This window comes from Fulmarus glacialis, unplaced genomic scaffold (genome assembly GCF_000690835.1).
Source record: "Fulmarus glacialis isolate BGI_N327 unplaced genomic scaffold, ASM69083v1 scaffold35316, whole genome shotgun sequence".
NCBI classification, from domain to species: domain Eukaryota; kingdom Metazoa; phylum Chordata; class Aves; order Procellariiformes; family Procellariidae; genus Fulmarus; species Fulmarus glacialis.
The window spans coordinates 8,373-28,939 of record NW_009219350.1 but is presented as its reverse complement, the minus strand read 5'-3'; the positions used below and the strand labels follow the sequence as shown (position 1 = coordinate 28,939).

Below are 20,567 nucleotides of genomic sequence, written 5' to 3'. Positions count from 1 at the left end.
CCCGCCAATGGACTAATTAGAATGCCCTGATTAGTAGCGAGTAAACGATTTTTGTGAATTTGCCACTAAGTGCACTGCTGGGCACAGCTCCTCCACAGCACGGGAGCTGGAAGCGGTGCCGGTGCTCGCAGGCAGCGCCTGCAGTGCTGCCCGCTCCTGCCCTGCCCGCTCCTGCCCTGCCCGCTCCTGCCCGCGGTCGTGCGTGGGGCAGGTACAGATGGGAGGTGTGCGGGGGCGCTGCAGAAGGGCCATCCAAAAACCCAGGGGCTTCCGGGGGCTGCCTGGAGCCAGCAGGGATCCCCGGGGCCTTCCACTGGTGTCATTGCTCTTTGTTATACAGCGTTGTACATTGCTCTTTGTTATACACCCTTCCACCGGTGTCATTGCTCTTTGTTATACAGCGTATAATGACATGACCACAAACAATATTCTGAGGGTTTTATTAACAAGTATAATACATATGCATTGTATACTAAATATAGTATGAGGACTGTACAGTACAAATTTATGTTCACAGTTTGACATGACAAAATGTCATTACTGAATTCCCATTGGACTACCAAAGTAGAAACAGTGAAAGTACATTCAACATTCACACCTTTATTAAGAAAAGATTACCAAAATGTCTCCATATTTGCAAGTTATAGTAATGCACGCTAGAAACCTTTAATTACCCATTCAGTCTTATTAGCTTACAAAATATATTACATTTTATTAAAAAATTTCTGCATAGTTTATACAAGTATTAAAGTAAATATAATATCCCTGCTGTATTTGCAGGTGAGAGATGCTAAGCAGAAAGATTATTTTGACCCTCTAATATTTAAAGTACATTAAAAAAAAGTGCTAATATCTGTAAAATATAATGAAAACTCGTGTAGCCCTCTTAAGAGACGTAAAATGCTTTGTAATTTTTTATAGAAAGGATTTGTATTCATCTACGTGTTGCTAACCTTGACAGAGACAACAACAGATTTGGACAAGTTGTGGCATTGGAAATGTCACTGCAGAATGGCAGTGTATATTTAAGCAAAATCACACACAGCAATACCTGCTTAGCTTTTTGCAATTGTCTTAGAAACTAGTAATTCATTATAATCGAATGGCTTAAACGGGCACATTTTAGTAAAAGTTACTACCTGTTACACACTGCACAGTGAGATACTGCTAGTGAAAAAGGTTTTTTTTTAAATATACATGTACTGCAGGATTAGGGTTTGGTATCTTTATATCTAAACTGGCTTCTCTGCAGGGCAAAGATGGAAGGACTGACTTTTTAAAAGTATTTAGTTGTGTTTATTTAAAAATTACAAGATACCCCTTCAAATCAAAGTTTGCTAAAATGAGTCAATGAGCCAGTTAAGATGCCAGTTCACATTTTCAGCTGAAAGATGTAAGCGTATTTGTGACTTTTTTGACATTCCACAAAAAAGACACCACAGACTCAAGTGAAAAATCCTACAAACAAGGCATTTGCATGAAATAATCTCAAATATTTAATATTTAAATTTCTGTTGTCCTAAATCACAAGGCACGTGGATAAAGATATTTAAAAGTTCTACTGCATCTTCACTGTATTTGTCCTCACTATTAGCATAAGTATTTTCAGGAAAAATGTACACAGGCTAATGAATGAATATGTAGATAACTTAAATTCTCCAAAGTAGCTCTTAGTTACAACGAAGTTCTGCCTTTAGGATATTTGATTTTAGATTTCTAGTTTAAAAAAAAAAAGATTAAAGAAAACATTTTGTGAAAGCCTTGAAAGAGAAACAGAACATTGGAAAGAAATGTTCCTTAAACATCCCAAATTCTATGCATTTGCATTTGTTAAGCTAAAATGGGATCAGTTGCCATTAAGCTGCTTATTTTTATAGGATCTCATCTGCTTTTTTCCATAGAATATAATGGAGAATTGTTTTCATCCCAGGATACTAAGCAGAGTTGTGACTGATGCTACAGGGGCTCCACACAGCCTCTCCGTTGGTGACGTGTCTGCATTTATGGAACTGCCATTAAAACCTAGAGCCCAATGACGGAGGCCAGTTCTGACTCCACATATTGCTACTGCTGAAAATAAAAAAATCCAACAAAAATCCCCATTCTAGAACAGCTGCTCATCAATATCATTCTCTTCCCTGCAAGTTCCTCAATGTTAGTGACAACCCGGCCAATCGAAAAAAGACCGATTCATCCCCCGGTTTTTCAGCTCCATAGACAAGCAGATGAGGGTCAGTTACAAGAAGATAGATCTGGTGTAACCTCCCTCAGTCCTGGCGAAGTGGCGAGGATGTATGGTGCTGTGACAGACCATACGGATCTTCCTCACAAAAGCGTTGCAGCAAGGTTCCCAGCCCCACTTTGCAAATCCCCGTTCTCCCCTTTGTGGAGCACACGTTCAGGGCTCTATTCCCTAAATAGAATTGCCGGTTCCGTATTCCCACATGCAAGATTTGTTACACAACTGGAGCAATACTTTGCATTTCACAGCAATCGCTGTTAGGAGCGTTTTTCTCCAAGTAGTACAGATCCTCTCCTTCTCTAATTCTATGGGTATGTGGATGTCAGCAGAACAGCTGCTAAACTCCGTCACCAAGGGAAGGCTCTTTGCACTCAAACTCTTGTGTCTGCAAGATTGTTTCCCATTAGACTCCATGGGATGTAGAACCACAGCCTACCCACTCCATAAACTCAAATATACCCACCTGCCTGCTCCTGGAGAGTTCTATGAAACTCCTCCTCCCCTCCCCCCTCCATTTTCCAGTGGGTTTTTCCAAGAGAAAAGAAAATCTGACTTCAGTATGTTTAATTTGCAGGGAATGGCGTTTACCTTACGTAGGGGAAAGAACAAAAACGCACTGGTGCGGGAGAGCCTAGAGAAACACCTCCTGTTTCCTTGCAGTGCCATAAAGTCTGCCAGCTAATGAAGACAGAAACCTTCCTTTCAGCGGGCTTCCAGAGACAGGAACATTTCTAGGGTCAACTGCAGGTGGCTTGAATTCAGTTTATCATCTGTTGTGTTTGCTAACTGACATGAGAGTTAAGACTTGCTGATGTGGTATTTTAATGCAATAGACACATCCACAGGAAAGCTTAGTCTACCTAGCGTTGAGAGACTACCAGTCACAAATCAGAGTTACCAAATGGATGATTTGGTATACGTTTTTATCCAGAACAGAGATATGACTCAATTTATCATCAGCAGTGCTTCATATCTGACGCCATCTTCTCATGAAAACATTGTGGATTAATAATTTTAAATACTGTAGTATATGAAAGTGGCACTCACTCGCAACAATACAGTTCGGAGCATTTTTAACATAATGATTGCTATTTTCTGAGGCACAGCAAAGAGAAAAAATATTTAGAGTAGAGGAAATGTAGGGGAGTGACTGTAGAGGGATACTCTATATCCCTGAAATGAGGTGTGGTAGGTTTCTATTAATATCATTTAATGCCATGTCATAGCAGCGTACCGTGTGTGTTCAATCCATACACTTGCACAGAAACCAGACATATACTGTCACATAAGGTCTTCATTTAACAAATCCACCGGGGCTTTATGCAATAAAAACAAGTATATATACTACACTATAATACAGAGGACAGATGACATTGGTTTAGATGCACAATATTATGTATAGACAAATTCCTGCCAATTTTTCTTCTTGACTGGGGTAAATGACTCAATCTTTCTGTAACGTAATTATATTGCTTAGATTTATTTCTACAGTGTTATTCACTGTTCGGGCAGAGGGGATTTCTGAATCAGGTGCCTTTCTAAAACTGTTGTATTAACCATATTGCAGAAATCAACACGGTTGGGAGAGTCCATTCATTGCATTGTTGAGCATAAAATGAGTGTACCCCTTACAGGGCACGTAAATAAAAGTCTCTGGCAAGGACTAGCATTTTGGATATTCAAATAACATTTACTACTTTATCAGTATATGCTGGATTGATTATATGAAGAAACCAACAAAAGCTGTTAGTTTACAAATTCCCTTATTCACAATGGAATACATTAAACATACTGTCTGCAGAAAGGGTTTGCTTAGCATCCCCAGGAGAAAAAAAACAAAGTGTTCACATTCTTTAGGTCTGACCCGTGGCAAGGACATAGAAGGGTTAGATAACATCTGTTACTGACCATATGTAAGCTTTTAATGGTATAAACTCAAGAGATTCAGACCAGCTGAATCCAAATTAAAATGCATGTGTGAAAAAAAAAAAAAAAGAAGTGTGACAGGAGTCAGGGACAGAAGACATTCAGACTAGCATGTGGCGTTTTCTGTGAAGAGCAAGATGGTCCGAACGTGAAAAGCTACGGTCACAGTCTGGGCACTGAAAAGGTTTGATTCCTGTATGCTTGCGGAAATGCCGCGTTAGTTCATCAGAACGAGCAAACTTCCACGTGCATCCCTCCCAAGTGCATTTGTATGGTTTTTCACCTGGAAAAAGAAACATAGAAGTGGGGATTTAAGACACAAACACGTCAGTTAAATATTTGACAGATCCTCTTGCCTTGTCAAATTTCAGCAAGTACTTTAATGCTTACTCAAAAAGCCTCCAAACAGCACTGGGCTGCAGAGTACTCTGCGCTAGAAACTGTGTAGTCAAAGTTAACAGATAAAAAAATTGTTTCCTGCCACAACTTATTTTTTATTGTCTCTCTGTTCCTCCCTCTGCCGTATTAGCGCTTGTTTTGTCTTATCAAGCCCAGAAACGTGAAGGTTTAAGCATTTGTTCAAGTATTTGTTCATTTTTAAAAATCAGGACCTCATATTCTAGATTAGTTGGGGGAAAGGACTGGTGTTACCATTCGGTACAGCAGGTAGAAATCTTGTTGTGAACTCTTAAAGTTACTGTAGTATAAATAACTGGCACCACTGTCACAAGTAGCTCAACTTAAAATCTCTCTCAATCATTATTTTCTAATGTGTGATCCTCCTTCTCCTTAACACGATTGTGCTGCCCATCAGGTAAAGGGCTGGCTTGTATAGATATGCAAGACAAGACATGAACTGGGCTCCATTTTACCTAAAGCATCCCATATCTTTGTAAAAACCTTGGAGGTACATATATTCATTCAGCGTGCCAAGATGAACACTTCCGCAGAGAACCGAGATGGGGATATGTTTATTGGAACATTCACTCAGGAAAGAGCACTATCGGACCAGTGGTTAGCACGTCCACACGAAGCAGATGTGTTTGTATTTGGCACACAGTCCAGACTTTTGCAAATGGGCTACTCCCATGGAAGTCTCAGTCAAATTTAACAGTGATGTAAGAGGTGAGGTAGTGCAATTTGAACTGATTTGGTGTTTACAGGGTGTGCAGAATGTGTAATCTGCAAGCAACTGGACAGAAAATGAGCGAAGAGCCAGTGAATGTAAAGCATACCAGCATACACTGTGATCCTGCTTTGGCTTACAGTCTCTTGTGAGTTTTTCCTCCTACATCCTCTGTCTTTTGCTCAGCCTATAATTATGTTCAGAACAATGCCGGATCTAACTTCTGTCATTTTGTTATTTACACCTGTGGCCACCTGGCCATTAGCGCAAACTAAAAGCTTAGTCTACTATTTTACCATAGACTTGATAAAAGAAAAGCATAGCAGTGCTCAAACCTGTATGGGTTCTTCTGTGAGCTTTCAGATGGGAGCTTTTAGTGTAGACTTTGTTGCAACCTTCATAATCACAACGATGTATTCTGCGTTTTCTTTGCGTGTCCGGAGATTCCACAGGTAAAGGTCTTTTTCCTGGCTGAACTATAACTGAAGGGTGATTCCTGCAAAGTCAAACTGAATGTTAAAAATGAGAAACATTTAGCATAGCAAACCTCAGCTAATATGATTCATGACAGAGTCCTTTATTCACTACCACTCTGTCTCTTGGCAGAAAGAACAACATTACATGCATGTCGAAAAATTCAAGAGGGTTTAGCAAATTTCGTGTATTCTAGCAGTAATATTTTTCAATGTTTACTCACTTTGTGACATGATGTAGCCATTTTTACTACTCCCTAGCTTTTTTTAAACTTACAAAGGAAAAACCCCCTTCAAATTCCTGTTTTTCAGCCAAACCCAGATTTCTCAAACTCTGAGCTCATAGTGAACTTCTCTTGTATTTGTTGAAAATTTTTCTTCTTCCTTCAAATGTAACTAATTTGCTTGTAATTGGAAACAGCTATTCCATATTATTAAAGAAATTGTATCTTTAGGGTTTCAAAGCAGAACTCAATCTTTATTGTTCCAGCCACTCCTTTAGAGAGTAATTAAGAATTTCCTGTTTGGTGCTGGCAAGAGGGTGCGGCCTCCCTACACCACTGACGTCAGTTCCTAAAAGCAGAGTTTAGCCTGTGTGGCACACCCACAGGATGTCTGAAGTTGCCCCTCCGCCTTCATAAACATCATTTTTTGCTTTTGAAGCCCACAGGTACAGTGCAGGTGAGACATATACTAACTACATACGGACTTCTGTAACAAACAAAACCACAAACACTCATGCATGTGAAAACACATCGAACTTCTTGAAAGGTGTCATTGACTGTGGCTATTTACGTTTGAACAACACCCCTACTGTAGAATTGGGGACAACCTTGACTCTTTCTTCCATGTCAATGTTAGAAAAGGAAGTATGTTCATCAATCTTGCAACCTCACGAAGTTGCATTTTTCAACCGCTACCAGATTGATTATCAGTGCTTTTAATGTATTTTTTAGCTTTTAACTAAAACTTAGTATATAATGTGCATTATATATAGCATTCCTTGTTGCAAAACCAGCTCCTCCATGTGACAGAAGCAAGCTTTCTAGAACTCCTGTCTTTTCTCAGTTACTGTATTTCGCATTTCTTTACTGATCAAATTACATTTTATAACACTAGGTTATATTAGTTACTTAAACCAAGTTCCTTTAGGGCCTAATTTTCAGAAACACTGAATACCTACTTCTCTCAGCAAAATAAAGGGCACGTGCTAAAGGTCCTTTGGTTAACACCAAATAAAAAAAGACTTATCAGGCATAGCAAAGAAAATCTTGTGTGTGGTTTAACGAGAAAAAAATTTTCTATTACTCTCCACAGCAGCAGGATAGGAATTACTGATGTGGGTAAAGTTTAATTCTGTTATTAATTCTCCTATTAGAGTTACAAGCTTGAAATTGGGAACCAAATTCTCTTTCTTGGGTGTTTCCGTGGCTGTTGAGTGATGTACTCTTCAAGTGCACATTAAACCTAGCTAAAAATGTTGTAATGGCAGGAAACCTCAGATGGTGATGTTAGACACAGATGTACATACTCTCAAATAAGAAAGGCAGGCTTTTACCTTCCAAAGAAATGCTTCTCTAAAGCAACGCTCAGTTTTAATGCTGTTGCATACTAGTCTTTTTGGAGAAGCTCTGGCTTAGGACAGCAAGCAAATTTGGTTTAAATCCCTATGCGTGAAGGCTAGTCCTGCACATGGTAACATCTGGAAAAAGGGAGAGAAAGGATATTGGCTGTACCATCACCGTTTGTGATGGCTTTCAATCTAAGATCATGTAAATAAAGTGCTGAGAATTCGTCTCTGTCTCATTTTCCCTTTAGAGGAAAGGAGGCGGGCAAGACTATAGCATGTTATCAATAATCACATAGGGTGTGGCAGTTTTAAAAAATGGTTAAGGCGGTGTCAAAAATCAGAGGTAAATATTAAGTAAGTGCCAATAATAAAAGCACAGCCCTAATTCTTTCATTCCCTCTTACACAACCAGATACAAATTCACATTAAGTCTAATCATTTAAGCATCATTCTTTAATAGGTAAGAGCATCTTCCAAAAATCATGTTACAATTTCAACAGCTTTTTCTCCTTCTTTACCAACAGACCACACTATGTTGACAGCGTGAGTTAGACTCTGACACTTGCACTCGCAAGAAAATACAATGTTAATGAGGCTTCTTATATTTGGTCAGAGATTATTACCTCAAGTTTGATTTTAGAAATAACTGCATAGTTATGTCAATTATCAGACATATTAGAAAGTCCAGCAATCCCTACTGAAATCCACCAACATTACATATATATATAATGTGTATGCCAAAAACTAACACTAAAGCAAAATCAGTCACTTAAAAGTGAGACTGAAGGTCTCCTATGCCCCTTTAATGTAGCTTATGTGTCTAAACAGTGCACTTTGGGCAGTTGGAACCTATGAAAAACGATAAAAAATCATTGCCTAACTATAGCTCATAATGCAGAGAGAGAAGCTGATGAAGCTGTGAGAGAACAGAAAATTTTATAAAGGTCTAGGTCTCTCATCTTGTAACTTGTGTGGTTTGTCTATGTATTTTTTTAAATGATAAAAAGATAAAAACTACCATTTACAAACTTCTTGTTGCGGATACAGCAGAATGTGAACATGAAAGGGCTGGCTTTAGGAACGACAAGAACTGCAGCTCTACAGGAAAGCTGGGAAGCAATTTAAGCCATTACAATGTGAGGACAGGCTCTCCACAAATATAATGCTCTGCAAGGGCAAGCAGAGGAGATGCTTTGGAAACAGGGACTATTCAAATGTTTTTTGTAACAATGCTACCTACAGGTTATACCAAATTTTATATTCTTTGCTCAGCAGATGGGTTTCCTGTGGAAACTGGACTTATTGGGGAATAATTAATGCAAATTACTAATGCAGGTGACAAGTCTGCAGAAGCCTCAGCCCTGGAGGAAGGGTGTGGTATCAGCCAGGAACAGCACTTACTGGTTTGCCCTTGTTAAAGAGTCCTAACAAAGACCAAAAGTAAACTGAACCATTTGATAGTCCTGACCTAGCAGAAGTTAGTTCCGAGTACGTACAGACCTGACTCCCTTGTGTGTCAGGTCCATTATGAAGATAAGTAACCACCTAGTAAACACAGATATTTACTATTTTTTATATGTTTATTATAATAAAACGTGTAAGGTTATTTCTAAACAAACAGCATATAGTTTATAAAAGCTAGCTGACAACTACTTAATTGCAAAGAGCCTGCAGTCTAGAAGCGGCATCTAAGCTGGTTAGAGACTTGAAAATGAGGAGGAGTGCCCACAAGAAGGCTGTGCAAAATGTAGTTAGCCCTGGAGCCGCAGTATGCCTTCTAACCCTAACCTGGGAACGGTTGTGAGCAGGAAGAAGAGGCTGCCTTCTGAAGGAAATGCAGACGACCGTCTGTACCATGCTTTCTCTCTCCTTCTGAATCACGCCGCACTCACATACTGGTTTTGGGAGTCTGGCTTGGAGCCCTTCTTTGCCACCCCAGGAGATGAGGTCTCGTACAACTGCTCAGAGGGTGAGGTGAGCAGGAAGAAAGGGCAGAAATGGATTCTAAGGCTCAGCTGTGAGCCCAGCTCAGTTCCCAACTTCAGCTCCTGCCAGAGCCATGCTGGCAGCCTGCATGCCTGCCCAGAGCACTGCCTGCTGAAGGATGAGCTGGGCCCCGGGTCATTCCATGATTTTGGTAAGTTGACAGAATTTTCCCTAGGAAAATGGGAAATGGAAGGGTCCCCACAGGTCCTCAGGTACTTCCTGAGCCATTTTTAGTATTTCCAATTAAAAAGTTTCTGCCCCAGACCTCACTTCTTTCTAGCCCTTGCTCTGCCTTCTGCAAACAGGACTGTTTTAAACCCAATTAGATCCGTGATCCAGTTCATGCAGTGGCCCCAGTAACAGTTGTACCAGCACAATGAGTTTGTAGTGGGGTGGAAACAAGTGGCTGGGAGGAACGTGAGCTTCAGGAACTACTTGAGCTGCCAAAAAAACCACCCACGGAACAATGGCCTCAGGTAAACATGGAATTTCATTGGATATATACAGAACTTGTAGGCTTGAGGGGATTCTTTCCATCAAGCAGCCAAAAGTTTCTAAAAGACAAAGAAGTCCTCCAAGAAAAGAAAGTCACAAGAATCTTTTTAAAGAAAGGTATTTTAGGTAACATAAACACAGAGATCAGTACGGAATGTCTTTACAGTATCTTTCCAGTTTGCTGCTGGTTTTACATAAACAGGTATCACTGGCTTATTGAGAGTCCTACTTTCAGTAAGTTGTAGGATTGGGACTAGCATTACTATAGAAATGCATTATATAAATGGCAGATCTATGTGGTTATGATGCATAAATACGTATCAACTCCTGTATTGCTAAAGAGGGAAAAAAAAAGTTGATATCACATCTCACAGTGGCAGTGGGCGGGAAGGATGTTTTTCTGTATTTTATCACGTTCTAAAGCACAGCAACACTACCTCCCACTCCTCAAAATTGGTAACTGCTGCAATGAACTGCTTTTCATTTTTCTGCTGGTCTTGGGACTACTGTTAGCTACTTACTCTTGCAACATTACTTGCTGGGGAGACAATGAGGTCATCACTGGAGGTGACATTTGTTCAGGATAGAAATCAGTCTTCGATGGTTCACTTCCTGGCTCTACTTTGATTGTTTTCTTCAGTGCAGGCTTCTCGTAAGACTCAATGACAGGCACTGTATGGGGGAGGGTAGGAAAGGGAAGGCAACACATATGAGTGTTATGGAGTGTTATGGAAATAAAAAATGTATGTAAAAAACGTAATAAAATGTATGTAAAATGTAATAAAATGTATGTAAAAAATGTAATAAAAGATGTATGTAAAAATCTATAGTTAAAACAAAAGAAACCCCCCAACTCTCTATTTAGTGCAACAATTTATGCTAAATCACAAAATCTTCCAGTTTTAGTCTATTCATTTTCACCAGTCCAACAATTTTATCAGTCCAAATTTCAGTAGATAAACAGCTTTACGCAGGTATAAATCAGAACAGAATATGACCTCGGTGTGTTTGGTAAAATATTTACACAGTAAATTCTATGCCTGTGTATTTTAGAAGAACAGGAATTATGTTTCATTTCCTAAAATGCAAAAAACACACAAAAAAGTGCTTCGATATACAGTTATTTTCCCAGGACGAGACGGCATAAAAAAGAACCTCTGACAACACCAACCTTGCATGCTACTTGGTGTTTCCATCTCATCTGCAAGAACTGTGGACACCATGATGGGCTGCTGAAGATGGGGAGCATACATAAAAGGAACTGGCTGGACCACAACAGGCTGTATAACTGGGAGTATTCCAGGGCTTCTCAGTCCGTGGCGTGAAAGAGCAGCGGCCATTACAGGTGGGATTGTTATTGGCATGGAGATAGGCTGTACTCCTGGGGGTGACGGTGTGAATTTACTGAGAGGTGAGCTGGGTGAGGACAGAGTCAATCCAGGTGAAGTTCTCCTATGCACAGTCTGAAATTTTAGGGGCGAAGGAGAACTTCCAGTTGAAGGTGGTGAGCTCCGTTTGTTCACTGTAAGGTCTACTGGCTCCATCTGGATTCCATTTGATAGTCCTTCGGGGTTTGAGTAGAATTTATTGTGCAACATACTCGGTGTAGAATAAATGACGCTGTATTTGTTTGGCTTCATTTGGTCCATGTAATTGGATGGGTATGACTGTCAGGAGGAGCAGAAAAAAAATAAAGAAAATCAAGTAATAAATCAACACACACACAATTACTGCTGAAAAAGAAAGGCTGAGGCAAAATGAAAAACTGAGGCAAAATGAAAAAGTTTCAAGAAAGCACTTTAATGTACTTTCTAAATAAAAGTGAATTAAATAAAGCCTAAGATTTCACACAAAGGAAGTTATTCAAGTACTGATTCACTAACTGTTTCAGAAGCAATGTAAAACAGATGACAAAAACAAATCCTCAGGGCTTATTCAACTCTTTTTCTCCCTTAAAAACTGCTTTTCATACACTAAGCTGCACACTACTTAACTGACCTGGGAGATACATGGTGCTATGCCCAGCATATAACTATATACTGAGGAACATGAAGTCAAGCAAGAGGGGAGTTAAACTGGACTTAGAATTGCAAGTAATGGGTCCCAATCAACTGCTTAAGTAATTGGAAAACGACCATCACTAAAGCAAGAAATTACGTATCTGAACCCTACAAGCAATAAAAAATACACAGCTGAACTATATAAGCAATGGGTGAGAAACTTAAGAGTGCAAAAGGTAAATTCTAAACCTTTTGTTTTTGAGAAATAAAGAAGCTAACTAGCCAGTCTGATTTTGGAAAACCAGTACAAGGATAAAAATTTGCCGTGTTGGAAGAATATTCCTGTTAGTGGTAGCTAGCAGTTCTCATTACAAGATCATATAAACCCCAAAGCTAATCTTGACCTACATGACGATCTCCACATTTTAGTGGAAATAATTTTTGTAACAGAAGAAGTATTAACACAGAGTATAGTATTATTAAACAACTATCCAGATCAATTTTGCATTTAAAAAGTGTTGAAAACTGAGGTTGTTTACTAACAGATGACTTAAAATGGAAACCGATGTGGTGTTCTAACATAGCAGATAGACACAGAAAATGCTATCCACACCGTTGTTTAGCCCTTAGATATTGTAAATTTTTTGAAATAAAATGCTATCTTTGAATTCTAGGAAGTAAAGCTTCACATTAAGGCTAAGCAGTTTCACACTAATATTAAAAAACTGCTGAATGCTTTGGCACCAAAAAGACTTTGATGAGTGGGATTAAAAAAATGTTCAAAATGGTAGAAAGTGAAACAGATTAGAAGTATAAAACTATTGTATTTTTATACAATAATTTCCATGACATTTCAATTATTTTTTTCTTGGGGTGAAAACTTCTAGCAATACATCTTCCCGGTTTCTTATCTCTGTCTTCCCCGTGAGGGACAGTTAGTTGATTTTGAATCTCAACGTTAACTAAAAGTATTTTTGCAAAATGACACAAATGTATTTTTCTTCTTTTCAGTTACTGTTTGAAACAGTGAGTTTAGAAAATACTAAATTCTCCTGCTGCATTTATAGCACTGTGACAAAACAACAAAGCTGAGTCACCTATTCCATAAAATACTCAAATAAAGCAGCATACACAATGGTGATTTAATCTTCAAACAGTAAATATTACATTAAACCCTCTGAAATGTTATTTATTCTCTTCATGACTATTCTTACAAATTCAATCTATAAAAACGTTAATCTTCGATGGTAATTGGTTCCTCAGAATTCTATTAAAATGCCATTACTGCAAGCAGTGCTGGCTAAAACAAGTTCTGCAGATTTGCCACCACTGTTGAGCCAAGTGACAAAATTATTAGCATCCTAAGTGATGAAGGCCACTGAATATTGATAGAGTTTAATATTTAACAGTATTTAATATCTACTAGATCTGATAACATTATGGGCAAAAATTCAGAATTTAAACACATAAGAGAGATTAAGTACTTCTGTTAAAATTGTTGTTATTGGTTTACAGTACAAAGTCTACTCAGCTTCAACAAACTGTGAATGTTCCACCATTAAGCATCAGTGCATTTACAGTGCTGCAAGTTTCTCAGGGATGATCACAAGGTCACCACCTACGAACATTTCTTCCATTGCAAGAATACTAGAAAGGAAAAAGACTATGCAGTTTAAATCTTAGGGAATGTTTTCAGTCAACAAGTCTATTAAAGAACGAAGCATCTCCAAGCTGTAACCTTTCTATCTAAACAGTTACCCTCTTTCAACTCTTCAAGTAACACCAGGTGTGTGTTGAAAAAATACCGAACTATTAAAATGTTGTGCAGAGAACTGTAAACTGGAAAAGTTAAATAAAATATATTCAGACAAGCAAGAATTAGGAAGAAAATAATGATGTCTTTAAGAAGTGATTATTTTAGGGACTTGGTATTTTACCCCATATGCCTTGCATTATTTTGCATAGAAGGTTTTCATTGTTGTAATTAAGCTGGCACAGATTTAATATCCGCTATTTTTTCCGGCAGTTTGGGGAAGCTGAACTTTTCTTCCTTCTGCGATTTTAATTGCTATGTTTCTATCTGAACTGCAGATAAAGTTGTGACAGAAAAATGTGGTGCGACAAATTATCTGTATTGGGAAGAAAAAGGGTGAAAAAGTTGAGAAGGATGCTAGAACAATGCAAAGGAGAGTATCTGCTGTCAATCAGACACTGTTTGGTGGGAAACTTTTGCTTCACTATCAACGAAGTGTGGTTGAAACCCTGTTCGTTTGGAGTAAGTCACACTCAGATCTATCTCCTGGTTCTGAAGTTAAGCTTCCTGTATCTTTCAGCACAGCAAAGTTTCAGTTTCTAGCTCCCTGGGACACAGCAATTGCCATTAGGTTGATATGAACCACTGCTTTCACATTTGGTAAGTCACTTTCCCTTTCTTTGCCGGGGAAGCGGACAGCACCCCTTGGGAGATATGGCATGGGAGAGTAAGGAAGATTTCACAGTCTCTCTCTGTAAATAGGGAGCATTAGCAATAGCAAACAAAAAAAAAGCCCCACTACCACTGTTTGGCTTTCTAAATGCCACCAACTGCAGAAAGCAGGAGTGTACTTCATAGCCTCCAAGAGCAGTCTTTTCTCACCTGTCCTAGAACTTATGCAAAGTACTCTGGTGGAACAATGGAAAATTATGTATCATTGCTCTGTTTGCCTAAAATATTTAAGCTGATACATTTTCCTTGGATTCCTACTGTGGGAATTAACAGTGTATGTAGGAATTTGGTCTGACTTGGATTGAAAAACACCCAACAAATTCACACTTTCCTGTAAATTCTGCTTTCCTAAACATCCCTGTGCAGAATAGTATGTCATTACAGCATATCACTATAAAGATGCAGGATTGTATTTCAACATATATTCCTTTACAGTCTCTATCTAGCTCTTTTTTGTTTGACATCATCACTTTCCCTCTTTGAGCCTTACAAAGCAATTAATTTACCTTTCCTTGCTGTTTGTCCATAATAAAGCCCAGAGCACTGAAGCCACAAAGAAACTGGAAAATAAATCAAAGGAACTTCTAATATTTTTGAGTCATATCCATATGGCTCATACAATTAAATCAATAAATCCAAAAGGAGAATCACCATGCTTTTCCTCTTGACAATCTATCAAGAATAAAGACTGGCCAAATACATCACAAGCACACCTATCACCACCCAGAAGACTGCTGCTTCCAAAGGGAACATTATCAAGCACTAATCTGATATAATTTGCTAAATTCTGTTATACTGCCACAGTGAAACATCTTTTTTGTTTTACAGGCGAGCAGATTTTGAAGCAATTCACCAAGTCTTTTATAAACTACATAACCATATGAATTTAACTCAAAAATTTAGCCAGCCCGTTGGAAAAACAGAAACAGGTGAAGAACCTACTTATACTATTTGTCAAATCAGTATCACGTAAGATGATGAACGGGATTGAATCCAAACAGTAGCTAAGACACGAAAAAGCATTCTCACCACATGAAATTTGTATTCCAATACACTGCTTAAGACCTCAACCCCTCATGTAGCACATAGCTATCTTTAAAAATGGGTGAAACAAGTAGTTTTGGGACAGATGGAAGGGCAGAGAAAAACCGTTTATTCCAATTCAAAGAAAGACGGGAACACATAAAAAAGCAACTTCTTTCACTAAACAGTCACTGGTATTTGTCCAAATGTTTAAAAAGTTCTCACAGCAAATATTTAGGTAGGACTCAGATGACTTTGTCACTAGTTCATTAAGAACTATCATAACATGTGTTCAATAATTCAATTCAATAAATAGCATGAGCTGTTGGTAGAGTGATGAAATACTGTGGATGTGAGCTTCAGTCATCTGAGAAGTATAGTTAATCCTTCCAGCCACACCCCCTGAAATACAGTGGTGTCAAAACCATAATTTGTTTCCTTCTCTCACCCCAACTGATGGGATTTTTTAAAGACAGACTTTATACCTACAGACAGTGTATGTTCAGGTAAAATAACGAATAACTCCCAAGGGGCTTCATTTAGTTTGGCCTCCAATGATACTATCAGAATGACAGATACAATACAAATAAATCCTGATTTAAGAATTCTGAGTTATGTCTGCCCACAGTGAACTGAATGCTATACTCAGCACCTCCAAAACATCACACTAACAGTTTCTCTCTCCTTCCACCTTCTCAAAAGAAGGTCAGGAAAACTAACACACTCAGTGGCTGCTATCCTTTCCTATGTTCTCTCCATACCACGATTCCTCCCTTTAGAGGTGCCTCCAGAGCAGTTTCTGCTGGGAGCTGTGACGGCAGGGCTCCAAGGACACCACAAGACCAAGAAGCTCTGGGGAAGCCAGGACCTCGAGGGCTTGGGGCTAAACAGTGTGTGTGTGTACAGAAGCTGAAACACACACACTCCTCAGCCCCAGGGAAACCAGAGTAATGTCCATGAGGGGAACCTCTCTCAAAAAATGTCCCTTCCTCTGGACTTTCTGCTTTTCCTTTCCTGCTTTTTTTTTTGCATTATTCAGTAATGAAAAGGAAAGCATACAGATTTGGTAAAATGCTCTGTATAGTCTCTAACAGCTGGTCAGAGTGATGACACCGAGTTATAAGAACACCCAAGATGACTCCAGAGGTCCAATGCATGGAAGGTACCACACCTCTGCAAGGAGCACGCGGTATAGAATAAGCAACATCTGGAACTACAGTCTTGAAATGCACTTGGCTCAGAAATGCTCCCTTGCTCTTTCCATTGCAGTTTTTCCTTCATCTGCCAATCTGAGGAAGACAGCTCACTCCTCTCCTCGTCAGCCTGCTGAGGGACTGACCCTGTCCATGTTGCAGAAGCACACAGCTGTCTGAGGCAGGATCCTGTGTCTCTCATGTGCATCATCCCAAACCACTGCAGAACCTTCCTTGGGAGATGAAAGCAGATGTGTACAGAAGACAGCCCACAGTGTCTCTATAGTGATTTTCTGTTATTCTGTAATGACACTTTTATTGTAAAAGTGGCCCATTTTCTGCCTTTGATGGACACCATTAGATATCCTTAGATAATCGTAGATAATCACCACTAATCTTAATAAGGTTATGCAATAACTGTGATTGAAGTGACAGACAGACTGGACAATACTAAGGTTCTTTCTTGACCCAAATACTGGAATTTGTCATACTTACACCCTCACATACTTACACAATGATAGATCAGTCGTTTTAAACCCCATGAAAGTCAAACTGTAATTTTAAAATGCATGTAAACTTAACTCTCAAAAAGTGTTACTAATACACTGAAGAAATCAGACTGCTTACAGATGCATTTAAATTAATGACAATTATTCTACATTTTGAATAAAACAGGAAGCAAACTTTTCACTGAAAGATGCCACTCAGAGCATGAGTTTAATGCACTCTAATTTATGCACACTGACTTCACCCTTTTAATTGATCAGCCTTTCTAAGGGTGTGGTTTCATGTTACACTTAATCTGATCTTCTTGCGGGTCCCGTTCCCTCGTCCTCCCCCCTCCCCTTGCTCTAGCATTGAGCAGCTGCAGAATGAGTCAGATCAGCTTCCTGATCTGACCAAAAAATAAGGGTATTTTTGGTTGGTAGCAATTCTGACCATTGCATGGGCTGATCCAAAGGATCCAAATCATTCTGTGGCCACACAATTACTTCATGTCATACAAAGGAGACACAAAGCTGGAAAGGGGGGAGAAAAGCCTGAACCTTCCCTTTCAGCAGCAGCCTGCAGATGAATAGGTGAAGTATACATGAAGCTGCTTCTTAAGGCCACATTTTCCCGGCAGCCTAAATCATCACAATTCCCATTATCCCTCTCCCAGCTACCCGTTCCTGCTGCTCTTGCTTATCAGACTCTTCTCTGAGATCACCAAGTTGACAGAGAATTAACCCAATCGAAAAGTCAAGTCTCCCCTTCCCCATTTTTCCCCATTCCTCCTCCCCTACCCTGGTTCTCATCTGTTCACATGGCAAGACAATGCACCTGGCTTACCCAGCAAAAAGACAGGATTAATTTTCTGCTGTTTAGAATGCAGAGTTAGCCCCAGGCACATGTTTTCAAGACCAAGAGAGAAGCAGAAAACGGGACAGTGAGCAGCTGTTCATTTACTTCAAAGGTGTAACATTAAAACCACAGGCCCTTGACGCTTCACTGTGAAGTCTGGAAACTTAATTTCAACCCACCTCCATCAGCAGCATGAGCTACAGAGATCATATTTGCACTGCAGTGGCTGAAGAGCACTTGGATGTTCTCTCCTCTGCTCTGGGGATGGGAGCACCAGCAGAGGTGCAGGGGCAGGTCATTTAGGGGCAATAAATTCATAAACCACACAAAAAGTTTTCCTAGAATGTAAATTTGATTGCCCTAAAACCAAAATAGAACTTCACTAGCCTTTCCTAGGCTAGTCCAAAGCTTAGAGAAAACCTGGTATGAATTTGAAGATGGAAAAACTATAGAGTTATCACAAAGGCTGAAATATTTTAAAGATCTTACCACTGAAACAGGCTCCATGGCTTCTTGCTTGATAGGGACTGGGTCAAACATTAGCATCTTTTTTATTCACCTGTTCTGATGCCTCTGATGTCCTGGCCTGCAGGGGAAAGACAAGGTGTTAGAAAGCAGCAGGAAACCCCGTAATCAACTTTCTGAACTGTAAAAAACTTACTATTTTGTCAGATTAATGTGAGTATTTATCCATCTCTAACATAGCTTCTTAAATATTTGACTGGGCTTCATTTAAATATCTCAGTTATTCTAAGTTTATTCTTTCCTAATTGCTATTGAAACAAAGGGACATCTGCTCACTTTAACAAAAGTTAGTTAGAATTTTTATTGTGCATGTCAGCATACCAAGATCACAGAATTGTCACTTTCATTGGCTGTCATTAGTGTGGAAACACATCACAGTTTAGACTATGCATTTCTCATCAGCATTATAACTTCAGAATAATCTTGTTTAGCTGATAATACAGTGAACTGATTCTGAAGAGGATTATCTCTTGTCCCGAGAGAAAAGTTGAAGCTTTCATGTACAGTGATATTGAAATCAATGCAAAAAAAAAGATTAAAATCCAGGACTAATTTGGAGAGCTAACATTCAACGTGCTGCAATGACTTAACATAAAAAAATACATCAGTTATTTCCCTGAGATAATAGATTTAGCGACAATTCCACCACAATTTGTGCTAACTGTGCAGAAGAAAAGCACTTCAAAAAATCCAGTTGTATTCTGTGCAGCTTCAGGGTTTTTTTCTACAGAGTGTTCAACCTCACTTGTCCAATTCTAGCTTATCTCAAACTGCCTGAAATAAAGTATTTAGCATAAAGGATGCCATAACTTAACTATCATACCATACATTTGCCGTGGTCAACTTGGAAAGATGCTGGGAAGGAAAGGAGGAGACACCTCTTCTGGGGTAAGCCATAAGGGTACAGAGTAAAAACCAAGAGAAGCAAAGGAAAGTTGTTCTCAATGACCTCACTTGAGGTTATACATTATACGACTGATGTTAAAGGAGCAAGTTCTGACCATACATTGCAGGCGCACAGCCCTGCTTGGAAGTGGCAGGACCTCTATTAAGATGCGATGAAAAAAAAAATTACACAAATTCAATTTTGACCAGTAGATGGCACTGGAAAGAAACGAATACAGGCAGACTACACCATCCAGACAATTTCACCCTGCGGAAGTAGGCTAAAGGCTCAACAACAGATTTGTAGTTGGGGCTGGAAAATTCTCCCAGAAATTTAAATGAAAATTTTACGATGTACCTGCTCAAATTAAAACAATTCTAATAAGCCTACACTAATGAACAATCTTGCAATTAACTATCACGTGTGTTTATAGATAAAAATTTGTTAAGAGCTTCCAGAGAAAGATGGCATAAGTTGTTACAAGTCTATCATTAATAATTCAGGTATATGAATAAAGTTTAAAGACTTCTGGAAATACATTACAACAGTGTACATTTTGAATAACGGAAACAAATCTTCATAATTCTTCTTACAAAAGTCAAAGGCCTGACAAAACAAACAAAAAACCCAAACCAAACAAATATAGCAGCTCAATGCAATTTCCAGTTTAAACTTAACATGTAGTTTTATTTTAGAAGCAGCTGTGTAAGATGGCACTATTTGCTAAAAGTTGTGATAATTTTGTAAATACTTTAAGTATGTTTGTGCGAAGGTTATTAACTATACTATTTTTCTTTGAACGGTTATCTTTTTCAGGTTTTTAACATTTCACATAGCTAGAACTAACGTTTCAGAAGACTGCCTTCCCACAAATATATCCTCGTATCTATGCATTAAATATATGTGTATCTATGCATCACTCACACATGTTCCCACATATATATGCATTGTGAAAACAGAAAAAAAGTTATACTTCTAGACATAAAAAATCTTTACAGTAAAATGTAGCATCTCAGACCTCATATATAAGAATTTGGAACTACTTGCTTTCAGGTTTCCAGAAACCTTCAATTTTTAGTTTTAGTGTGCATAGATGACACACCAATTTGTACTTTAGTGAAGGAAGGAAGGAAGGAGAAGAGAGAGAAGAAAGAAAGAAAGAAAGAAAAAAAGAAAGAAGAAAAGAGAAGAAGGAAGGAAAAAGAAGAAGGAAGGAAAAAGAAGGAAGGAAAAAGAAGAAGGAAGGAAAGGGAAGAAAGAGGGGAGAGGGAGAGAGGTAAGGAAAGAGAGAAA

The 20,567-nt window shown here is 38.8% G+C and overlaps 1 protein-coding gene across 1 annotated transcript in view; it reads right to left on the bottom strand.

The window, feature by feature from the left end:
• Window positions 1-3,911: 3,911 nt before the first annotated feature.
• The window catches only part of KLF3 (Kruppel-like factor 3 (basic)), a 21,437-nt gene continuing 4,781 nt past the window's right edge, over window positions 3,912-20,567 (bottom strand). Inside the window, exons 2-6 of the mRNA XM_009580347.1 lie at window positions 18,353-18,449; window positions 10,990-11,485; window positions 10,340-10,490; window positions 5,630-5,790; window positions 3,912-4,451 (exon numbers count right to left, since the gene is read on the bottom strand). Coding sequence (XP_009578642.1) covers window positions 4,270-4,451; window positions 5,630-5,790; window positions 10,340-10,490; window positions 10,990-11,485; window positions 18,353-18,409 — 1,047 coding nt within the window. The 5' untranslated portion in view covers window positions 18,410-18,449 and the 3' untranslated portion in view covers window positions 3,912-4,269. The remainder of the gene's footprint in view (window positions 4,452-5,629; window positions 5,791-10,339; window positions 10,491-10,989; window positions 11,486-18,352; window positions 18,450-20,567) is intronic.